This window comes from Rhinolophus hipposideros (genome assembly GCF_964194185.1).
Source record: "Rhinolophus hipposideros genome assembly, chromosome: 4".
In the NCBI taxonomy this organism is placed as follows: domain Eukaryota; kingdom Metazoa; phylum Chordata; class Mammalia; order Chiroptera; family Rhinolophidae; genus Rhinolophus; species Rhinolophus hipposideros.
The window spans coordinates 102,289,568-102,314,554 of record NC_138050.1 but is presented as its reverse complement, the minus strand read 5'-3'; the positions used below and the strand labels follow the sequence as shown (position 1 = coordinate 102,314,554).

At 44.4% G+C, this 24,987-nt stretch overlaps 1 protein-coding gene across 2 annotated transcripts; it reads right to left on the bottom strand.

Annotated features, from left to right (window-relative positions):
- Positions 1-1,730: 1,730 nt before the first annotated feature.
- Positions 1,731-24,523, bottom strand: SLC25A30 (solute carrier family 25 member 30). 2 transcript variants are annotated; one of them, XM_081045985.1, is made up of 11 exons: positions 24,425-24,523; positions 23,613-23,776; positions 18,459-18,581; positions 17,104-17,251; positions 13,334-13,428; positions 12,369-12,454; positions 10,632-10,727; positions 9,581-9,705; positions 7,631-7,769; positions 5,079-5,159; positions 1,731-4,158 (listed from the first exon to the last, which is right to left on the bottom strand). In XM_081045985.1, exons 3-11 carry the CDS (start codon positions 18,526-18,528, stop codon positions 4,117-4,119), a joined length of 882 nt encoding a protein of 293 aa, XP_080902111.1. In that variant the 5' UTR covers positions 18,529-18,581; positions 23,613-23,776; positions 24,425-24,523; the 3' UTR covers positions 1,731-4,116. The 2 variants fall into 2 exon arrangements, with proteins under 2 accessions (XP_080902111.1, XP_080902110.1); XM_081045984.1 differs by having other exon boundaries at positions 24,380-24,448.
- Positions 24,524-24,987: the final 464 nt, after the last annotated feature.

Below are 24,987 nucleotides of genomic sequence, written 5' to 3'. Positions count from 1 at the left end.
TTTCCACACTTATGTATTATGTGGATGTCTTCATTCCAAGCTAGTCCTTTTTTGTATTCAAATTTTGTTTTCAATTATAAAATATAGGCTTGTAGAACAATCTAAAATTATGCATAAACAAAACAGTAATCCTTCTTTCCACCCTGTGATGGTTAAATTTTATGCCAACGTGGCCAAGCTACGGTGCCTGCTGTATGGCAAGCTCTTTTAGACAGCACTGTGAGGGTAGCTATGAATAACATGTACAATCAGCTGACTTTAACACTACACTCCCTCACAGGGGTGGGCCACGTTCAGTTAAAAGGCCTTGGGGTTTCCTGGAGAAGGAATTCTGCCTCGAGACTGTAACACAGAAATCCTGCCTGCGTTTCCAGCCTGCTGACCTGACCTACTGCCCTACAGACCTTATATGTACCTGTTCCCCACCATCACGAGTCTCTTCCTTAAAATAAATCATGTACACACACACATACACACACAGTCCTACTGCTTATGTTTCTCTAGAGAACCCTTAGACACACCCCTCACATAAGTTTATGCTTTTTTCCTAAAGAAATGAGTTCATAGTATACATGAGTCTGCATCTCAACTCCTGCTTAATAACACATCACGGACATCCTTCCAGGTCAGCAGCAGACCTAACTCGTTCTTCTCAGGTGCCACACAGTAGCCAGCGTATGGAAGGACCAGAGCTAAGTTACGCAGGAGACGTATAGGAAGAGATTGTTTCCAGTTTTTTGCTCTTGGTGCTTTTGGTTCCATTATTTCCATCGAGCTTTCAAGAAACAGATTTATACGCTGCTCTTTTATTTTTTTATTCCCATGCTTTGCTTCCAAGTGGATTTATTTATAATCCACCAAAAAGGTACCCCGTCAGATTTTCCCAGCTGCCACTTTAACAATAAATAGCCTGATTTAAAGCCAAATGTGCCAAACAGGTGCCATGATCCAAATGGAAGCTCGACTGTTCACAGGCGTTTGAGACTCGGCCAGCTGTTCTCACTGACCACAAGTCAGTCACTTAGGGATGTGTCATTTCCTCTTAGGCAGGAGACTGAAACAAAAAGTCTTCCTCTTTTCCCCCAACTCTATTTTTTTCAATAAACTACTATGCCTAATTCCAATGTAAAGACAGGCATCTAGAAAATACTTCTAAGCAAAGTAATTAGGGGGGCTGGCCAGTTAGCTCAGTTGGTTAGAGCGGGGTGCTAATAACACCAAGGTTGCCGGTTCGATCCCCACATGGGCTACTGGGAGCTGCACCCTCCTAAGAATAAATAAATAAAAATCAGTAAGTACAGTAATTAATGAATCATGTTTGCATTTCATCTACTTGTTATTTTACACCAACCAGAGGTGTTTCTGCCTGGTCCACAGTTAGCCAGGGACCCCAGCTCCTGCCTTGAGCCATCAAATGCTGGAAGGACTGAGGGAACGTGCAAGTTCAGGCCACTGCTGTCATCACATTGGTGTCCTCAGTCTCCAGGGTGGCTTGTCAACCCAGCCCACTCAGCATATTCACTGGCCTCTGCTGAGCTGCAGAATATTTCAGATAATGGGTCACACAGGTGTCCAGGCAATTAGTGACATGACCCCAACAGCTCTCTGGGCAGAGGGAAATGTCTGCAGCCACTTTCACAAATGCTATTTATATTCCAGACTTCTGGACTCCTTGGAGCTTGTCTTTGGTTAAATGTTTCTCTTTATCTGAAATAACCACAATCACTTTTATAATTACGTATTACTCCAGTTTATTAAATAATGACACAAGGTTGATGCCTTCTACTCCAACAATGTTTAAATAAAGAGCTTGAAATATAAAGGCGTATGAAAACTTTATAGTCTTTACATAATATATACTATTTCAGGGCAAGAACAATTATGGAGAACAAGCCGCATTTATTTCCATCGCATCAACAACATTCAGCATCAATGATTACACAAATCCACAAACCAACAAAAACAATCCACTTTTTTCATTTTGGTTATAAAAGCTAAAAATCCTTTGGGCACATTTGAGCAATATCCAAGGGGGCGGGGGCAGTTACAGCCACATCCCCGAAAACAAGGGGACCAAGTCTCCCAAATCCTTAAGTCCTTTCTTGGTCAGAAGCTTCAACTGCATAACTCAGAAAGCAGAAAAGCCAACAGCTAAGAGCCTGTTCTATGAAGTGTTTAATAAATCTACATTGAAGAAACACTGTATTTTTGCCTTCAAAACGCGCTTAAGTTTTACAGTGAGGTTTGAATTCCTTTTCATTCTGGTATGAACATGTACATGATTTTAATAATTCAATATAATGAATATTGCATGACATTTACTCTTAGAAAGCATATGTACACTTAAAAAATAAAATGTTTTCTACATTAAAAAATAAAGAGTGGTTCATTAAAAGGAATCCTTTCAACTCAACGAACTCAAAAGTGAGAGCCTTTCTATAGGAAGCCTTTACCACATCCATGGGATGTTTTGGTAAAACGTCTCCTGTCTATAAAGATGCGGGTTGGTACCAGGAGTGAGCCCCGATGAGCTCAGCTCTCCAGGGTCACATCTAGAGCAAGCCCAGAGATCTAGGCCTTCATCTTAATCTGCAGCAATTAACACCTACTTGCCACCCGCCACCCTTCTTTCTTCCCTTTTCTTTTTAGTGACAGTTGTCATAGCTCTTACTTTTGGAAATAAAATTCTGCTTGACAAAACCTATTTCAAATTCATCATTCATAAGGAAGGCAAGATGAAAGAGACTGACGGGGAGGAAACCTGCCCAGTCCCCAAGGAAACCCTGCGTTCCTTGCAGCTTCAGGGAGGAAGCCGCCCAGGGGCCACCGTGGGAATCTGTCAGGCATGCCCTGCAGAAGGATCACCCTAGAGGACACAGTTAGTATGTATTCAATACTCCCCCAGGGTACAACCGAAGGTACTCAAGGACATACATTCCGTTTCCCGGGGCTGTCTGCTACAAGTGTGAAGTTCTTGGGGCTCTGAGTCACTTTTTATCTTGGAAAGAATAAAAGACAAGAAACAAGAGGAAGAATGATTTCTTTTGTCTTTAGAAGAAGAGAAGATGCAATATACCTCTTATGAGAAACTAGATAAACAAGTGCGACATTAAAGAAATAGTTTCTAAAATTACAAGCAAGTATTTTCCATCCAAGCCAATTAGGAAGTCTGAAACAGGAAACATTTTAACAAACACGACCAGACTAAAGTAAAAACTGGGAAATCTGGAAAAATTTTGCTAATGAATATAATAAAACCTTTCTTTCACAGGATCTGTCACAAAGGGCTAACCTCCGAATTACAATGACCAGCCCATGACCAAATGCCTCTCTTCCATATACTCAGACTGTTTACTGTGGGATCACAGCTGACGTTATTGTCTCCCCTGACAGACTGGGAAGTAAACTTTGCTAAAAATCGCAGAGCAAGCTGCTGAACCACCTACAGACAGAACCTTCCACCCACACAACCTTGCCTCCCTCATAGCCAACATGAGTTCAGACATTAATACTTTGTAACAAGTCCTCACAAAGGTCAAGTCTTCAAAGGCTTAACATCACTTATTATAAGTGAGAGATCCTGCCAGAACAGAAAACTAGAAAGCAGTGCAATATTCCAGGGACCTATTTCCTGCACTATGTGTACCTGGAGTTGCAAAGTCCAGGTCTCCACGTGTGAAACTGCTTCAGCTGACAGGAAGCCAAAGCCCCCCAGAAACTCAGGAATGTGACACCCCCCGGGAGGCTCTAGTCCACGGTTCCGGGGAGCTGCGATGCGTCATGTGCTCTGCTCCCCTGAAGAGAACAGTACATAGTTCCTGATCTTCTTGCGAGTTTTCTTCAGCCAGAAACACGCGTGTCATGTCATCCTTGATGTCGAAGGGCACTTTGATGGTAAGGACTAGCGTTTGGATGCTACAGTTGATGCCATTAAACATTCGCCGCAGCCTGTTCCGCGCCCACACACAGCGGCTGGCACTCACCTGGTCTCCATCTGTTGCTCAGACCTCAGAATCTGTGACGAGCCAAGCAGTGAGAAGCGATGTGAATCACAGGAAGCTTTACTGGTTGGGAAGTTAGCGTTTTCAGAGGTGTGTCTCAAGCAGCCTTGACTTGTCATAAATCCAATTTCTTCAACTGCTCATATGTCACGAAGAACTATAGTTATTGGTTAAGGCTAACAAAGAAGATGCCATCTTAATCCCAACACATAAAAACAGACAAGTGGCACAGTGACTGACAAACACATTTGGACAGACCACACACATGGACATGACGAAACAGAGGGGCTGCATCCTAACCATCCTGAAAGGTCTACCCACTACCCTTCGCAAGGTCAGCTTGGAACGGGAAGATCACAGCTGAGATGTGTAAATGTCCTCGCATCAGCTCTCAGACTACACCCTCACGGCTTGGCTTTTAAGATTTTACTGCGGTGGGAAGGCTGCAGAACAGTACTTCTGTGTGAAAGAGAAACAGTGAGCCCCTGGGAAGGTCTCCTCGAGGGTTTCTGCTCTGCAGGCTTCCACGGGACGGAGGCGCAGATAGAGGAACAGGAGGATAGTGAACCCAACGTTCCCTACCTCGTACTTCTGCCCTTTCCTGTCTAATAAACCGCCACTTCTTTCCTACCTCCCACTTTGTCAATCAGGAAATAGTACTTACTGGCCGACTAATTGTAGAATTAATTACTCTTTATCCTTAGGCACTCTCTAAAATAAACATTCTAGAACACTGCTGCCAAACCACATCCTTCCTAAGGGAGGCTGGGGATATAAAAATCAATCCTGCCGTTCTCTAAAATCATAAATACTCTCAGCTTTTAGAACAGAGTCTAAATAAAAATGTGTATTGATATCATTACCTTTCAATTACACCATCTTTAAACCAAGATGAACAATGCCTAGCACAGACTTTAAACCTCCTGAAAAAGAAACTGAATAGTTATTTCGTGGATCACAGGAACTTGAAAGAATAAAATCCTACTTCTAAATTATAATTAATAGCATGATAGTTTATACAAACAATGTTCTTTTAGCTATATCTTTTTTCAGATCTACTGCAACAGAAAAGGATACAATGATATTCCAAGGACCCAGTCTCAACCAATTTGGCCAAAACCCTTTATATAGGGCAAAAAAACCTTCATTCTTCCATGTCTGTTTTAAGGGGGGAAAAAAGTTAACTTCCAACTTTTCAAATATGTCAAATGCATTAATAGTGTCCAGACTAAACTCAGTTTTTTAAAAAATAAATTTATTTGGAAGGACTACAGTGTTTCCCCGAAAATAAGACCTACCTGGACCATCAGCTCTAATGCGTCTTTTGGAGCAAAAATTAATATAAGACCCGGTCTTATATTATATAAGACCCAGTATTTTATATTATATTATTATATAATACTATATTATACCCGGTCTTATATGAGACCTGGTATATTATAATTATATTATATTATAGCTGGTTTATACCATATTATATTATACTATACTAATATTATACTATATTATAGCCAGTCTTACATTATAGTAAAATAAGACCAGATCTTATATTAATTTTTGATCCAAAAGACGCATTAGAGCTGATGGTCCAGGGAAACACAATAGTTAAGAAATCATTGCCCTCTGCCTCTGCTTGGTCTTTAAAAGCTTCTGCATAGGTGAAGACTTGGGTCCAGGCCAAACCACCCCACACCCAAAGCAGACAAACAACAGCAGAATGGATAAGCAACGAGATTTCATTCCAGCCAGTCTTTTGCCTGCTTGCCACTTGGGCCCACAAATGGCTCAGATAAAGAAGTGAAGCAATGGTGGTAAAGATAGAATTCAGAGGCTGTCCTGGTGGCTCAGGTGGTTGGAGCGCCGTGCTCCTAAGGTGGAAGTCTCTGGCTCGATTCCCACATGGGCCAGTGAACTGCGCCCTCTACACCTAAGATTGTGAACAACAGCTCTCCCTGGAGCTGGGCTGCCCTGAGTAGCAGAAGGTTGGCATAAGCTGCCGTGAGCTGCTGTGAGCGGCCGACCCATGACTAGCGACCCACTGCCTCAGCAGCGGGGTGCAAGGCTCATCATACCGGCATGGGCCAGGGAGCTGTGTCCTACACACCTAGACTGAGCAATGGCTTGAACCAGAGTAGGGGGGAGGCAGAAGAAAGGGGGCGGAAAAAGACAGAATTCACAGCACCATTTCATGTGGGATGGATAGAAATGAGTATCTTTGCTTCATTAAGGCAACACTTGAAGTCTAGGATGCACCAGCATCACCCTGGAAAAGGGGAACCACAAAAGTGGCCCCTCGTCTTTGGTTGTGGGCAATCTGGTCGAACAGACAGTCGCAAACTCTTGTCCACTCGTGAACAGTAGGCCTATTTACACTGAGAATCACAGTACAAACTGGGAGTTAAAAAACAGTCCCGGGGATGTAAAGTACAGCACAGGGGATATCGTCAGGACTGTAGTAATAACTGTACAGTGCCAGGTGCGTACAAGACGTATCAGGCGGACCACTTATGCTGCACACCTGAAACTAATATAAAATAATACTGAATGTCAACTGTAATTGGGAAAAAAATAAAATGTGTTAATTCTCTGCTGAAAAAATATAAACATAAACAAGCTGAGAATTATAGTACAATTGATGTGTTCCTTTGAGAACTGTCTGAATGAAGGATACTCATTCCAGTTTGACTCAAGAGGAAGGAGGTATCTTTCGCAAGAAGACACAGTCCTCTGATCACAGAAAATATAACTATTTTCTCACCTTTCACAGCAGAGCAAAGGTGTAAAGAAAACGAGTTTTCATTTCTAACTATTCATCTAGATTTTGTATTTATAAAACTTAGCCCCAGTGTGGCAAAAACTGCACCATCTCAGGGCTTTAGAGCATGACTCACTCATCTTAGTTATAATAGCCCTCAAAATTTAGTTACTTCTTAGGTTAAATAAAGAGTAAATAACATAATATATACATACAGGGGTGCCAAAAAAATGTATACACATTTTAAGAGATGAAAACTGTATCAAAATTGCAATACTCAATATATACCGGTAACAGAAGATGAATACAAGTCACGTGTGGCTTCTGCAATGACAGGAGGTGCTCACAGTGGTTACCATCAGCGTCCAGACACTTCTGATCACGGTGAACTACTGCTGGAGCAACGGTGACCAAAGTGTCCACTGTATACATTTTTTGGCACCGTGTGTGTGTGTGCGCGCTCGCGCACGCGCATCTGTATATGGGGGGCAGTTTCATGGATTGAAGTTATCTACTAGAATGCTGAAGATGAAATAAATTTGTTTATTTGACAATAATGTCCTTCTTATTAATTATACTAACAAGGCTTACCACATTATTCCTGGCACTATGCTGTTTTGTAGGCATTATCTCAATTATTTTTACAATAACCCGATAGTGTAGGTGCTATTACTGTCCCATTTCACTTATGAGGAAACTGAAGTATAGTGTCTGTACCTTGACTAAAGTCACACAATTACAAGTGACAGATCCACAGGTCTGCTTTGCTCTGAACCCTGGTTTTAAATCATAAGAACTTCCTAAGAGGGTACCAGGGAAGCTAATGAGCTGGGAAGGAAGTCACAGCCCTGTAGAGATGGACATTCTTTCTCACCTGCAGCAGGCAATCCAGGGTACCTGTGCAGCCAGAGCACCTGCCGTCACGAAGGGCTCTCTGGTTCATCGCACGTGTTCTCACAACATCCACAGGGTTGGAGGCCAGGGCGCCCGCCAGACCGCAGGCGAAGCTCGAGCTGTGAAGATGATACCATCGGACAAACGTTCAGCACAACCGTCACAGGCAGGACCAGCCTCTCCCCACACTATGTGCAAGGAATGCGCCACAGACGAACTGGATCAAACGTGACCCACATGTACCAGCTGCACCGCCTTCCCAAACACCAGCACTCAGGACACTGACTTAGAACCTCCAGCCTCAGCTTAGAGTAGCTTACAGGTTCTGGAAGGCCTCATAGGAACATGAAGGAACATCCTCCCAGGATGGTCTATTCATTCACCTATAAGCAGACGTCAGAGGAATTTGAGCCATGTCATAACCACATTTTCCTTCGAGATTAGAGAAAGATTTCCTCGGTGTAAATGCCCACCAGGGTCTCAGGTTCTACGAAACCTTCAGTCTCACAAGACTGGCCACAGACCACAGTTGGTACCAGTGAACTCAGAGCAGCATTGCTCAGCTTCAGCACCACTGACACGGGCCAGACAAGTCTTCGCTGTGGAGGCATATCCTGTCCTAAGATGCCCAGCGGCTGCCTGGCCTCTACCTACTCAGAACAATAGCAACAGTCTGCAGAAACTGCCAAATGTCCCCAGAGGCAAAATCGCCCCGCAATGGATTGAAGTACGATACATCCACACTAACCTGCAGCTATCAAAAATAAAGTCTGTATATACATTATTAAGTTTTGAAAAGCAAGTAAGAAAGACAAATACTGCATGGTATGACTTATAAGGGACTCTGAAAAAAAAAAATCCTAGCCAAACTCATAGAAACAGAGTAGAAAAGTGGTTGCCAGGGGGTAGGCGGTGGGTGAAATCAGGAGAGGTTGGTAAAATGCACAAAATCTCAGTTATAAGATGGACAAGACCTGAGGCTCTAATATATAGCACGTGACAATAGTTGATGACACTGCATTTTATCACTGAAATCTGCTAGGAGCATAGAACCTAAATGTTTTCAGACACATAAGAAAAAGGATAAATGGGTAAGGAGATGGATGTGTGACTTCATTGTATGGGAGGGTCCTTTCAGTGTGTACGTATAGTAAAGCATGTTGTATACTTTAATTGTTTCAATTTTACTTGTCAATTATACCCCAATAAAGCTGAAAAACATTAAAATAAAAAGCAAGTAAGGGAATGCAAAGCATGATCTTATTTGTGTAATAAAGTACATGTAATATACTTTTGCAGACAGATTTACATCCGCATAGAAAACACCTGGAAGGTACTTATGAAACTGTTAACCATAGCAACCTATGTAAAGGGACGAGGACTGTCACTTTCTTCTGGTTCACATGTGTATTGTCATTTTTCAAATACGAGAATATAATGTTTTTATAATGAGCTTTCTTTAAAATTGCTATAGATTTGGAGCAAATTTCCACCCCAAACTCACGCATACCTAAAATATTAATTTAGGGTGGCCAGATGGCTCAACTGGTGAGAGCATGAGTTCTGAACAACAGGATTGCCGGTTCGATTCCCACATGGCCCAGTGAGCTGCGCCCTCTACAACTAGACTGAAGAAAATGTGCTGCCGCTGAGCTTCCGGAGGGGTGGCCGGATGGCTCAGTTGGTTAGAGCGCCAGCTCTCAACAAGAAGGCTGCCGGTTCAATTCCCACATGCGATGGCAGGCTGCACCCCCTGTAACTAAAGATTGAAAACGGGGACTGGACTTGAAGCTGAGCTGTGCCCTCCACAACTAGATTGAAAGACGATGACTTGGAGCTGATGGGCCCTGACAAACTCACCATTCCCCAGTATTCCCCAATAAAAATTTTAAAAAAAGTAAAATATTAATTTAAAAATCCAGTAACATACAGGAAGTGGGTATACACAGTGTCCCCCATCAGGCCTGAGAGAATGAGGTGCTTCTTTGTGAGGTCGTAGACCGGCAGCTCCACACCTACGACGATAGCAGCCCTCTGGGCAGTGAGGGACACGCCCTGGGGAAAACAAGTCAGAATAAAGAGTCAGACAGCTCTCCACAGAACAAGCCCTGCAGACGTGCAAAGGTTCTATCCCACAAACTATGGCCAATTTTTGTTTTCCTGCTGGTAGCAGAAATATAGAGTGACAGAGAAGACCAGTGTGAGAAGTCAGAAGCGCCAAATCCGAGTTCTGATTCTGTCACTAACTATATGACCCTGGCCAGACCCTGGCCTGGGTAAGTCAATTCACAGAGCTTCCAGTTTCCTTGTACTACAGAGAGAATTGTACTGGCTGACTTTTAGGGTCTATTCTATGAACTGACGAGTCATTTGAAGAACAAAAAATAGCACTCCATACCAGTGCTGGCCTAATAACAGTCTTAACAGTCTTCACTTAAAAACAATGAATCCACATAGATCAAAAAATCCAACGGGGCGGCCGGTTGGCTTGGCAGTTAGAGCGCAACGCTCATAACACCAAGGTCGCTGGTTCGATCCCCACATGGGCCTGTGAGCTGCGCCCTCCACAACTAGGTTGAAGATAATGACTTGACTTGGAGCTGATGGGTCCGAAAAAATACACTATGCCCCAATATAAATATTAAAATAAAGTAAAATAAAATCCAATGGAACTGGGTGACCTAGAAACCCCTTCTCCATTAAAAAAAAAAAAAAAGCAATCAACAAACAAAAAAGTGCTCAACCTTCACAGTTTCTTATATATGAATTATTCAAAAGGTACTTTCAAATCATGACATAGTCCTTAGATCCCCATTTTACAGGTAAGGAAGTTAAGGAAGAAGATTCCTTCAAGGGCACATGTCGCTCTTCTTCACTTACTCCATTGGGACTAAATAAAATGATGGAAATAGGCAAAATAAATTCAAAGGAGGAAGAAAAGGAAGAGTCCCAGGTCAGCTGGCCCCATTTTGGGAGCTCACCTTCCACAGTCCTCTGGTTCCCTCCTGCTGGTAAATGTTGATGAAGTTGCCGATCATTCCTCCTTGAATGGTGCTGCTCTGGGCTTGCATCCGAATCTGCAGGTTATTTTAAAGACGAACATGAGAAGGAGAGCAGCACATTTCTCCCCCAGTGCAGATCTCTGGAAACCAATCTGCTGTTTAATAACCATTAAAAGAAAACAACTATAATACAAGTATCATCAGAAGCTGGTTTAAAATATCATAGACTGAAAATGTATAAGGACTGGTTCTTAGTCACTTTGGTTGTAACAAAAAGCATCTGGTGGAGTATAGAAACTCTTGCATATAGTAAGTGTCAAAAAGAAAATTTTTTAAATAGTTTGGGCAAAGGAAAGAAACTGGCCTCCTTCCGATAGGTTACTAGGTAGGAAAGAGAGAAGCTGATGGTAATTCTAAGGATTTAACATCCTGTATAAAAGGATCCAGGGTACTTGGCAGCACTAAGCACGGACAAGCATGTCTTGCATTAGCTACTCCAAGCCACTGTTATTTCCGACCAGCTGAACCAGAAGGTATGCAGGTGAGCCGGCCACGGGACGGCCACATGACACCCGTCACAGCCTGTTACACTTGAACTTACAAATGGACTTTACAACGGCCATGGAATGCACATGACCAAGATTCCAACATAAAAATGTTTGCTGTAGCTCTTTGCATTTTTAAGAATGGAAAGAATTTCTCACTAAAAAAATCGGTCCTTTATTTTGCTTTACGGAGCAAATACATTACCTCTAATTTCTTACAGAGAACTGTTACTGCCATGCTAGCTGGACAAAATGAGCCCAAACACAGGAGCTGCCTTTCTGTAGCCTTAATATTCATTTAAGAGATTAATAGCATGGATATTTTTCTTTAGCAATCTTATCCCAACATGGGGTAAAATTACGGCCAAGGCACTTTCACTCGTGTTGTACCTTCACCGTGCAGAAATGTAGTATACTCAGCGTGCTGGGGCATAAAATGCTGGTGCTTGTCAGAATCTGCTAGCTTGAAGGCTCTCTGAGGACAGGGTTCTTGTCTTACTCATGTTGGGATTCTATGCACCAACTAGTGCAAGGAGGAAAGAATCATAGTGAATTCTGGTTAAATAAGAGGGGAGAAAGGAGAGGAAGGAAGAAAGAGGAATATGTGAAAGGATTCAAAAACAGTTCATGCCTAATTTTTATTTTATTTAGTTAGTTTATTCCCTGCCTTATTCCAAAAGAATTTAAGAAGGCTATATCCCTGGTATTGTCAACAAGGTCATCTAATATGTTATGTCTAATTGTGGTAAGCAAATATTTCCATTAGTATTTCCTGAAATCAAATTAACAGGTAACATAGTGCATTCAGAAATGGTCATTAATGAGCATACCTCTGTAAAACTTGAAACCCATATATTTTTAATGAACTTATAAAACGGGAGATTTTCAACGAAAATTAAAATTCACATGCCCTCAAGCCTAAATTGTTTTTTTCTGCCTAATCACCCAAAACCTCATATCTAAAACAAGATCTACTTTTGAGCTCATCTCTCTATCAGGGGGAAATCCACCTGACGGATATTTACAAGTTAAGAGTCTTCACGGCACTTTAGTTACACACAGATTCACACATACACAGTGGATGTTACATTTGCAGATTTTCATTAGCTGAACATTGTTCTCAATAAGAAAGTGAGGAGTGTGCTTAGAAGGTACAGATGGCACTGCTTACTTTCAAAACATCAGTGGGATTGGCAATGGCTGAGGATATGACTCCAGAGAGAATTCCACAGACCACATTGATCAGAAGGGTTTCATCTGCAAAGACATGATTTGACTTTTCAGGTATACAGAGCTCTTCATGTAAGTAACTCAACACAGGTGAAACTCATTTACATATACCACTGTTCTTAAAAGAACGAAGAAATGAACCAAGTAATTTTAAAGGATGAGGGCTTTTGCTGGCTAAAGGGATTCTGCTTAGCAAAACGTCTTGCAGTCTAGAAAGGAATGTGACCCATCACACAAAGCGAGCAGCCATCTACCACTTGTGTGTGTAAATGCAAAGCACTGCAGTAATTAAGAGATGGCTGGTAGGAGAATTAAAAAGATATACTCGTATGAGATAATGTGGAGATAAAGTTTCAAAGCACGTTGCATATATTTAATTTGAAGTATAATGAAGCACTTTCAAATCATCTTAGCTCCTGTTTACCACTCTCACATAGCAGTCGGCTGGTGCACGTCCCATTGTAAAAAAAAGACAAAGTGAAAAGAAAAAAAAGAAAAAGTTCTGTGGATTAAAGGAAGGTCACACAGTCAACCAGCAGCAGAGTATCAGAACTCAGTTCTTAATACTAAGAAATGCGTTCACTGCTTTCCTAAAATACAGGTGCCAAGTCCTATGATTTTAGAAAATTTTAAGCTGGCTAGAACTGTAACATGTCCTCTACTCTAGGCATTTTAAAGATGAGGGTAACTAATTAAAACGGTTGCTCCTTTTAACTGTTACTCCCCAGAATTCAGCTGATCTACCTCACTTGTTTTAAGCAGTTGATTTAGACTTTATACCCAGAATTCCCCTCAGCAGCAGTGGAGTCACAAATAAGCTGCAGAAAATCTGATACAAAACCACTTGAAAAAAAAGACAAACAACCCGCCTCCTGTATGCAAGTGGGACGAGGATTCCCCACTCACCTTCCGGGCGCTCAACAAACAATCGCTTCAGGCTCTGGTAAGTGCCTATCTTGATGGTGCCATAGGAAGCCTGGCGTAACATGGCAGGGGCAATGCTGTAGAACCAACGGACATGGACACAAAAGTGCTCAAAGTCACCAAGAATCCTCTGAAGAGCCACGCACAGAAATACAATCACACATGAGCCTTCCACATCAAACTGCACTAAGCAGATTTCTTAAAACAGAATATCCAACAATCAAAAAATTGTTGTTTTTAAATACAGGTACAATCCAAAAAAGATATAAATACTTGAGCAAATTATCAGTTCACTAAGTGAAAGCTCAGCCCCTCATATTTATTCTCAATGCAAATGTAAGTGAACTTGTGGTTCTATTTGCCCGTTCACATTAAAACGAAAGGGCTTTCTGTCTAAAAAAAGCCCTGGTGACGCAGAGAAAAAACCGAGAGTGGTTAGATGGGTGTGTGGGAGGGGGTTGGGGATAAGGGGAAAGGTGAAGGGATTTGGAAGCAGCTGGTAACCACAAGATGGCCTCAGGGTTTTTTTGAAAATTAATTTGGGGAAGGTATTCTATAATGTTGTAAAGATTTTGTTGGGTATCCGATGGACATGCGTCCTATTTGGGAGACCACCTCAGGGATACTGTGGATACCTGATCATGGCATTGTACACCAGAAGCTAAACATTAATGAATGCCAACTATAATTTTATATATATAATGTGATGGTTCAGTGTGAGGTCGGAGGGATAGTGGATGGGGGGAGGGGGGTTCACAGTGTGAGGGATATAAATGATGAACGTCTAAGTATTACCTTGTTTTGTACACCTGAAACTAATAAATAAATAAATTAATTAAAAAAAAAAAACAGCATTTACAAGAAAAAAAAAATAAAAAAATAAAAAAATAAAAATAAAAAAAAAAATAAAAAAGCCCTGGTGAAACAGGGCCTCTGAAAGCAACTACCATTGTTGCACTGCTGCTCTGGTGCCCCCTCCTGACTCCTTGGAGTCCCTGTTCTAGTTATTTCCTCTCCCTGCCATCACTCTGCCTGCCCCAGAACCACCTGTGACATTTATACACCCCAGCTGTCTTCCGGCATTCCGCACTTCCTTCTCGAATTACAGTCTGGCTTCCCTCGTCTTCCTCCATCAAAACAGGTGGCCAACTGACATCTTTGTTGCTAAATTAGATGATGCTTTTCAATGAGCATCTTACCTAACACTTTGCAGTGTCTGCTACTGCCCACGCATTCTCCTACTTGCAGCTGGTCTCCTCCCTCAGCTGCCGAAACACCACCCGTCCCTTTCTTTCCTCCTACCTGTCCTCAGGGATTGACTCCCCAGGGCTGTCCTACGCTTTCTTCTCTCCTTGCTCCACACTGCTGGGGTGAGCTCCTCTACTACCATGGCTTCAACTACTGTCTAAAGACTGAAGAATCCTAAATTCATGTTTCCAACACCAATCCAAAGATACATTTGCAACTGCTTTTGAAATTTCTCAGTTCACACGTCCTGCACCTACTTCCGGACTAAGTGACCACTGAATGAGACTGAACAGGTTATCTTCCCTGGCAAACAATCCCCTCTCCCTGTGTCCCACACCAGGGAATGGAACCTCCATCTACAAACTGGCCAAAACCAGAAATCGAGACGTCAGGCATGTTTCCTCCTCCCCCACCATCCCCATCCTACATTACGTCAAATAATGTGTCGACCCTATACCCTAAGGAGCTTTCTAGATAGTCTTTCCTCTCCATTGCCAAGGCAACCCTCACATCAGGTCCTGGGGACTCTGCTTGCTACGCGAGGGCCTGATTCCAGGGTGACCAGCCTCCAATCCTTTCTCCCCGTGGCAGGCAGCTATCTTTTTACAGTGGAACCTAAATCACGTCAGTCTTGCTACCAAAACCCTTCCATGGCTTCTGTCTGCCGCAGGCGTAACAAAATCAGGTGCTTACAGGTCCAGAGGAGCCCCAGTGAGTGAAGTGGCCTGATCTAACAGCACATCACACTTTGCGAGAGGCAGGGGTTATGGTAAATCAGAGAAAGCTTCCTGAGCTCCAGTCGCTGTGCTCACACGAGCACGTAAATGAATGTGGGCCCAGATGTTGGTTTCTCTGGAGAAGATGGAACCCGAGGCTTTTATGTTCAATTTCTCATATTTAAAGTATTAGCTCACTGAAAAACAAACTCCTTCGGGGATTGGTGGGTGGAAGGGCTGAGGCTCTAGGTGGGGCCTGTGGTGTACAGGAAAGAATCACGTGGCCTCAGGCTGTCCTGTCCTAACCCCACAACCACTCCCGCTGCCTCTTTTGCTTTTCTCCAGCTCCCGCATTGTATCCATGCTGAATCACTCGCTCTTTCTAGAATGCACCATGCTCTCTTGCATATACTACTGGGTCTGTATGAGCATAGTTCCTCTCTAACCACCTAGCTAACTCTTCTTGATCTTTCAAGGTCAGAGCCGGCTCTGGGATCGAGCAGCCTTCCTGAAAGCCCGCCTCTGCCCCGTCCCCAGTCTGGGACCAACGCCTCTTCCAGACTCTAGCGCTTACCAGGCTGCACTGCCATCCCCTGTGTACTCATCTGCGGCCCTCAGTTATCAACAGTTCCCTCGGGACAATATGCTGCTGTTGTCCCCCATGTAACCCCCAAAGCCATCCTCACCTTCTGCTCTGCTGTGCCCTGAGAGGCTGGTGCTAACGACCAAGGCACCCAGTCTCCCCTGCTGCTGACTTTCAGGTGGATTCAGCCAGTAGAGGATGGGAAGGAGAGAGGGAAGGAGGGAAAAGGGAGGGAGGGAAAGAGAGAGGGGGGAGGGAGAGAGGGAAAAAGGAGGGGAGAAAGGGAAGGAAGGAAGAAGGGAGGGGGAAGGAGAAGAGAAGAGGGAGGGGGAGATGGGAGGGGAGAAGGAGGGAAGAACGGAGGGGGAAGGAGGAGAAAGGAGAGAAGAAGGGGAAGGGAAAGAAGGGAAGAGGGAGGAGATGGGAGGGGGGAAGGAGGGAGGGAAGGAGGGAAGAAGGGAGGGGGAAGGAGGAGAAAGGAGGGAAGAAGGAAGGGGGAAGGAGTAGAAAGGAGGGACGGGGAGGGGAGAGAGGGGAGCGGGGAGGGGAAAGAAGCAGGTATATTTCTTCTGCTCCCTGGGCACCACCAAAGCGTCCCTCGACAACTACTGTCTGCTGCCTCCTGGCTCCAGCTGCTCTGCTAAACTATTCCTGTCCTTTGGCTGGCAACGATTTCTCATTTGCGAGTTTCTAGGTACCTCATTTGTTCCTTTAACCTTTAAGTCACCCCTTCATTAATGTTTCTTCAATCAAATCGCCCTACTGACCTGTGCCCGGCAGGGACCCTGAGGACATAGGCAGGGCCCTGTTAGTCACGAGCCTCCCAGAGCCTGCAGCAAATGTTTATTCAATGTGGACTAACGAAAAGTAGTTCCCTGCAACTCTTCCCCATGGAGAGATACTCCATGATTTTCATTATGGCAAAAACCTTGGTAATCAGAATAGCCAGGGGAAGGGCTATTTTCAGAGACGAAAACCAAATTACGGTTTAAACCGAGTGTAAATTTGTATTATTATTTGAATTTGATTATAATAAAAAGTTTCACCACAACATTTGCTACATAAAATGCATATATAGAAAATAAAGTTGACGTATTACTTGTTTTTTTCAAATGCGCCTCAAACTTTCACTTTTTCTCGATGAAGTCTTAGCCTGAAGTCTATTCTGAAAGGTCAGCAGCGAAAGAGAAACACAGGTCACTTACCCCGAATACAAGGCTTTCAGGCCCTCTTCCCGGCCTATCCTCACCAGCGCGTGCAACATGCCCCGGTACCGAGTCTCTCCGAAGTGTGCATTGTCCTTCTGGCCTTGAATCTGCAGCCGGGTCTTGGTTAAATCAATTGGAAACGTACCTGGACATTTTAAAGAAATATCTCGCTTAATAAAAGGAATCTCACTAAAGGCTACGTCGGGACAGATTACTGAAGAAACATTTAGACTATAATGTAAACTAGGAAACAATTAAGAAATGGCAGATACTTCTCAATTTTTTTTTCTGTTTAGAAAAATTGGGAACCAAAAGATCTTTTTTAAAAGGCATAAATAACATTTTCCTCTCTTTGTATTTTTATTTATGTTTATCTTATTCTACATAAGGAAACTGCATTGCTATAGAAAGTAAATACATGAAATAATTTAGGCAACTAAGAAAAATATATTTTACAATATGTTGTTTTTTACATATGTGAAGGCTAAAACTGGGTTCAATGTGAATGAAGACAGGTAAGTTCATTTTCTAAGAAATTTCTCACTTTGTGTTCTACAGTCTAAAAATAAATCTGTTAACATGGGTGAAACGTTTAATAGAGAGCCTAACAGTCCACTCAAATCTACGAAGCTTACAGTAAACGTGATTCGTCGTGTCAGCGGGAGGACCTACGGGCACAGGGAACATGGGAGGCGGGGGTGAATGCGCCTCAAGCCCTGGGCCCTGGGCCCCATGGGCAGCCTCCATCCCAGGACAGCAGTGACTGAGCCCTGGCAGCAAATGAAGTGACCGGTCCAGCATCTGGCACTCGGCAGCCGCTCAAACAGTGCTTCTTGAATGAATGATTCCAGGGAGTAAACAAAGGAATAAACAGGATCTGATGGGGACCTCAGCTGACGAGGAAGTCACACAGGAGACATGGGTCACCTGCATAGGCAGGAAGTGACTGCACGCCAGCCAGTCGGATCTGGACAGGGAAAACCTTGGAGCTCCTCCAGCTTCTTTACAGCCACATGTGCTAAAGGTGGGGGGCAAAGTGGAGAAAACGACCAAGAAAACTGGTACTGAAGCAACCAGAACTGATTCATGAACTTATGTCTGGTCAATAGGTTCACCTTTCTCCCCAGTAAACTTTGAACCCTAAAACTTCAAGTAGCCAAAATGACTATTTTGTCTTAAAAGTATATCAAAAGAAGAAGAAAATTTTGAATTCTGAGATTAGTTTCCTAATCGCACATTCTGTGCTGGAACTCCATTCCCATCAAACACCCAGTCATGACCTTGGGTTTTAATCATTGTCACACGTAGCAGGAAAATGGACCTGACTCTGCTCCGGGCTCGGTGCTACTTACCACACTCCGCCGTGATGGAGGCCAGTCCCCCGTATACAAAGGGCTTCCAGTTGAGGGCTGACATTGTCATCGCTGTCCCTTCTCCTCTGATTCACAAAAACATAGCCTCCAACATGGTTTTTCCTGGACACAAAAGTAAGACGTTTCGAAGTTGGAACTTCTCATAGGCAGTTTCTTCTGTCTCATTTGGAGAGCGCTATCAGACGCTATCACTGCAAGCCCCTGCAACAAATGCCAGCAGCCTGGGAGAGCAGCCCTGCCTTCACAAAGCACAGCACCCGTCTCCTGAGCCCGTCGGCACCGCTATTCTCACTGTCTCCGCGCCTGCTTCTCACTCAGGCCTTCCGCTGTATGTGCCCAGTGAGCACAATGGAGCCTACTCCCTAGGTCGTCCTTCTCATCGTAAGTAAATCTGTTCTTCAGTTGCTATTTGTTCGTCACTGTCTGAAGTGAGTGCCTCCCGGGAGGCACTAGAGTCCATCAGGTACCTGGAGCAAAATATGCTGCAGCCCATTGTTCAAGGTGAAATGACAGTGCCTTAAAATTACCCCAACACACTTCTAGTTCACACTATAAATGTCAGCTCTCACTTTACACAATAGCCAAGATATGGAAACAACCGAAATGCCCATCGGTAGATGACTGGATTAAGAAGCTGTGGTACATTTATACAATGGAGTATTACGCAGCCATAAAGAAGAAAGAAATCTTATCATTTGCAGCAACATGGGTGGATCTAGAGAACATTATGTTAAGTGAAATAAGTCAGAAAGAGAAAGACAAGTACCATATGATCTCACTTATATGTGGAATCTAAAGAAAAGACTATGTGAATGAACTAATCAGAAACAGTTTTGGGGACACAAAGAAAAAGCCGAGAGTTGTTAGATGGGTGTGTGTGTGTGGGGGGGGGGGGTTGGGGATAAGGGGAAAGGTGAAGGGATTTGGAAGCAGCTGGTAACCACAAGATGGCCTCAGGGTTTTTTGAAAATTAATTTGGGGAAGGTATTCTATAATGTTGTAAAGATTTTGTTGGGTATCCGATGGACATGCGTCCTATTTGGGAGACCACCTCAGGGATACTGTGGATACCTGATCATGGCATTGTACATCAGAAGCTAAACATTAATGAATGCCAACTATAATTTTATATATATAATGTGATGGTTCAGTGTGAGGTCGGAGGGATAGTGGATGGGGGGAGGGGGGTTCACAGTGTGAGGGATATAGATGATGAACGTCTGAATATTACCTTGTCTTGTACACCTGAAACTAATAAATAAATAAATAAACAAATAAATAAATAAATAAATAAATAAAATGTCAGCTCTCTTCTCTTATCCAGGGGATGTTAACAGCTGGGAGGCAGCTCAGTATGAAGGAAAGAGGCAACCTCCCGGGTCAGAGCCACCGTACTTCCTTTCAGGGGAAGTTCCACTAACCTCCAGGGTTTTTTCTCCATCGTCATCAGCGAAGCAACAAACAAAACCAGTTAGAGGGAGAACCCATACTTTATTCACCAAGCTAAATAAAATGCCTAGCTTTCAGACCTATTGTGGGGATTAAATACATGTATTTTTAAACTAGCACAAAAAAGACACTCAATAAATTATGTTGACTTCCACCCTCCTTTCCCTTAATAGGACCTGGCACACTGGGACATAGCTTCACGTGCCTGCCACACCAGGTCCCCCACATTCATTGTATGAGCTGCCATCACATGTTAGTTGGTAAGTCTGGACTCATGTCCATTAACAGGAAACACACACAAGTTAACACACTTTTGTGTATATACAATAGACTATAATTACTGTTGGTTCAAAACATATAAAAACTTCCTAATTTATTATAGTCATCACTGGCAAGCAACATGCCCAACGTCTCTACTTCGCATGTCTCAGGAGTTTCCCCAAGTCGCCATGTCCCAGGAGGGGTTTACCACAAGTCACAACTGCCAAGAATGTCGGTTCTCAACAAGGCCAAGAGGCTTGCTTAAACTCAAGGAAAACACAAGGCACCCAGAGGGGACCCTACACAGACCTGCCACTAGCTCTTCCTCATGTACGGACATCACGCAAACTCAGAATGGTTACCAATGAGTGAGGCCCCCTAAGCATGGAACTTGAAAATCACCATGTGCTTTAGGTGTTTTAGTACCAAAAAGAAGCCTTGCCCCTAAAAACTCATCTCCCTCTTACCCTTGAAAACATTTAATAATATCTGTACTTAACTAATTCTTAGTCTTATTAAATTCGTAACTAATGTAATGATTAATTCTGTACGTTACAGACTGAAAGAACACAATAATAAATCCTATTAATTCATTTACTATCCAATAGTACCTTCCTCAACCCATTCTTGGATTTTGCTGAATCCAAGTTAAAAAACAAAACAATAACTATATAACAATGAAATACGGCCATACTGTCACTTGCCATTACAAAAGTGTTCAATGTAAATGATTTCAATGGATTTCCCCATAAAAAAAAAAGTTTGGGTTAGGAGGACCAAAACAGTCCACAAAGCCAAGTCTCAGCTGATGGGGGCAGAGCTGGCCTCCAACCCCAGCATTCTGATTCCAAGTGCAATGTTCCTTCTGCTGCCACCCAAGGCTGTACGCGATCATAAAAGAGTGATGGCATTTTAACTAAGGAGAAAATATTACTAACAGCTTCAGAAAGGTACTACTGATAAGATGCATCTCATAAACAAAAACGGGCTTAATTTAAAAGAAAAGTCTTAAGAGAAAATATAATATTCAGAAGGTAGACAGTCAATCTAAACAGGGATAATTTATTTTTCCAACATAGTAACAAAGACAGCGTTCATGTGATTTTTTTTTCCTGAGTATTTTTACTGGGTTGAAATTCACATACTATAAAATAAACCATTTTAGCAAACACTTCGGTGGCACTTATTACATTCAGTGTTGTGCAACCCCACCTTTATCTAGTTCCAAAATATTCCAAGCCCACAAGAAAACGATTCCGCAATTGCTCCGTTACCCCCTCCCCCTGGCCTCCATGTGGTTATTTCTTGGGGTGAAGCTCGCTATGCCTCAGGCATCTGTGTGGAACAGAGAGGACTGTAAGCTGGTGCACAGCTTCCTAAACAATCGGACACCAGGGTCCCATCTACAGAAGAGGATCTCAGGGACACCCTAAGCATGTGTGTTGTTAGAAAAATCAGTGGGCTAAATAAATGATGACTGAGTCACACCGTGGAATATTTATCACTTAAATTCCTGTTTTAAGTAGTTAATTCCTGAAGGTGACAATATAGTTCATTCTTCTTTTTATTCATCTTATGCAGTTGGGCTTATTTTGTCTATAGTGAATATATGTGTGTCTACATAGACATATATGTAGACACACACATACAGACAAAAGATATCCTCCAAAATGGCATCAAAAATTTATGGGAAATGGGATTATATTCATCTCTTTAATTTAAAAACAAAACATTTTTTAAAGACTATACTGTCATGTGATCTTACACCATCTCACTGATTAACTTCCTGGTTTCTTGCCACTACTTTTTTGTTTTGCTTGTTTAGTTTTAGTGAGATTTGGGTACTTTTTCTTCTGTTGGTTTTGGTATTAAGTTTTTACTTAGATTAAACCCCAGAAGTTCTGGATTATACACATCTTTAAATACTCAAGCAGAGCTCAGAATTGTTGTGGAATTGCCTCCCCATGGTTTTAAATCACGTGGGCTGGAGCACAAACCCGTCAGTTCCTATTCAGAGGTACCACGCAACACACGTCTCTTCCACAAACGAGTGTCCAATCCTGCACCCTGTTAAACCAGAAGAAAATACTTCCTATCCAATTACAATTTTAAAAATTAGCTAGGAAGAGGGTTAAAAAGAAATTTGGGTTCTTTTCCTTTCCGAATACAAGACTAGATCCCTGAGCAACTAAGACCACTGAGTCTTCCCAAGTTCCTGTTCAGTGAGTCAAAGAAGAATACCTGGGCTTTAAGCAACAACCAGAGGGCATCAGTAGTTGGTCAAATATCCAAACGAGCCAAAGTTCTAGCAAAGACTGGAATTTCCAGTAAGCTATACTGACCACAGCCAGCTGTGACAGGGCTTCTGTTATCTTAGGCTGAAATCTGTTCAGTAAATGAAACCATTTTTGTTTTTGAGCTGTCGTTAGATAGGTTCTCCTCCACACACATTCCTTAACTTCTCAGCACAGTTTTTGGGGAAAATCCCAACTCTACTGAAGTGCCACGACTTGCAGGCCAACAGCCAGAGAGACTCATGTGTCCTTAGCAGTCACGAGTGTTTGGGATGCATCTCAGCCCGAGGTCCTAGGAAGGGACTCCAACTGGGCACAAACCCCAGGGTCAGGTACAGCAGCGGCTGTCCTTCACTTCCCGCTGCTCCTCAGACGTACCCTCTGGCCAGAGTAAAACCCAGTGCTCACTTCTCTTTGCTGCCTTCTGAACACAATACTAACAACTGCCGTCGATCCTGAATGGTAGGTCAGGCATTGCTGTATGTTTTCCACTGAAAGGATCTTATTGAATCCTTTCACGTCTATGGACTAGGTATCATTATCCACATTTCAGAATTGAGGAAATACAGCCTGAGAGGGAAAGTGACTTTCCCTCGTCACGCAGCACAAAGCCAAAGCTATTGTCCAAAGACTTAAAAACAATCCTGGTGGGTGGGAAGGTTAGGAAATCTTAACGTTCAGAACAAATTGTATTTCCTGCAGGAGAAATACAAAACTCTCTACTGAACAAAAAAAGAAAAAAAGCGTTTGCTGCGTGGAAATGTCTACGCGAATTAAGACTTCCAAAGGATTCTCCCTACACTTAGGAAACAGGCTGTGACATATCCTCTCAACTACGTTTTCTCTTACTGACCCTTACTTTCCCCCGCCCTTATTTGTACAGCTGCAAAGAGGTAATTAAACTTAGTAATTGTACCGGAACTTCTGAGAGCTGTCCCAGTTCCCTTACACGCTTAATTCTGCTAAGTTTTTCCCGTCTTACTTGTTCCCATTTCAGTCTGCAGTCCTGTAAGCCGTCTCTAAACTACGTGTGCGCTCGTAAATCCTGTTCCCCGCGGTACTGCCTTTCGTGGACTTTTCCTGTCTCATTCTTTTTTACAAGGTGCAGGACGAAAAACAAGCTCCTCACCGATTTATGAAATGTGTGCTTTAAGAGGAATCTGGGAAACCGTCTCTCACGTCGCACGGACGCGCCGTGGTCACAGGCCAGAATTGGTGCCTTTCCACTTTTCCCACGACACGAGGGCGAAGCGGGGCTCTGCGGCCAGTCCGTCCCGCGTCGTTCTGCCCGTCCTGCGCAGGAACGAGAATGCCGATCGCGGTGACCGTTTTCCACGAAAACACGTGCACCTGGAAAGACGCTCACACCCAGAGCGACAACAGCGTCCCGCGCAAATGAGTGCGGCCGGTCCCCGCGACCGCGAGCCGCCCCGGCGACTTCCAGGGGCGCTTTCCCGGGGCCGCAGCTCGGCCGTGCGGGGGCCGCGCGCGCACGGAACGCAGCGCGGGTGGGGGGATGCCGAGGCGGGCGACCACACGGCGCGGGCAGGGCGCACACGCAGAGGCCCCACGGGCCTCGCCCCGGGTCTGCGGCGCGGGCACGGGCGGCCGCCACCCCGCCCGGGTGACGCGGGCCTGGCGCGGCGCTCCCGCGGGACCCGCCCCGACGCCTGGCGCCCACAGAGCCGGCCCCGCACGCGCACCGGGGCAGAACCCGCCGCGCCCACGTTCTCCGGGGCCGCAGCCCCCCAGTCCCAACGCCGAGCGCCCGGCGCCCGGAGGGCTCAGCGCCGGCTGGTTCCGGGCGCCGCGGGGAACGGAGGACCGGCCGCAGGAGCGCCGCCCGGGAGCAGGCGCTGGGCGGCCAGCGCGCCTCGGCGGCTGTTAGGAGCTTACCGGGCGGCGCCGCCGACCCTGCACCGCCTCCGACCCAGAACTCACCCAGGGCGCAGGGACCCGCGCCGCGCGGCCGCTGAAGAAAAGGCTGCGAAACGCCGGGGGTGGCCCAGAAGCCCGCGCGCAGCCCCGCCCCTGTTCCGCCCAGGCCCCGCCTGCCACCTCGGCTCCCATTGGCCGTTCCTGACTTGGCCACGCCCAGGCCACGCCCACGGCAGCTGACGGCCAGCTCGCCGGGGAGGAGTGGGGCACCTGGGAACCGGCTCCCCCCTGGCAAGAGTGGCAATTGCAAGTGTCTCGAGAGCCTCCGAGGCCTCTGGAGATGGAGTCTGGGTGAAAGAGAAACGTCGGGACCTACTGAGACCCACGGAAAAGGCGCCTCCTCAGGGTGCTGCTGAGTCTTTGTGTTCGCTGAACCTCCGCTTCAGAACTTGCGCTTTTTAAACAAGTGTTTTGCATTTTTCAATTCCAGTCAAAACTCAGTATTACATTAGCTTCAGGTGTACAGCATCGTGGTTAGACATTTATATACCTTACAGTGATCTCTCCGTAAGTCTAGCACCCACCTGGCACCGCACGTGGTTACTACAATATCACTGGCTGCATGC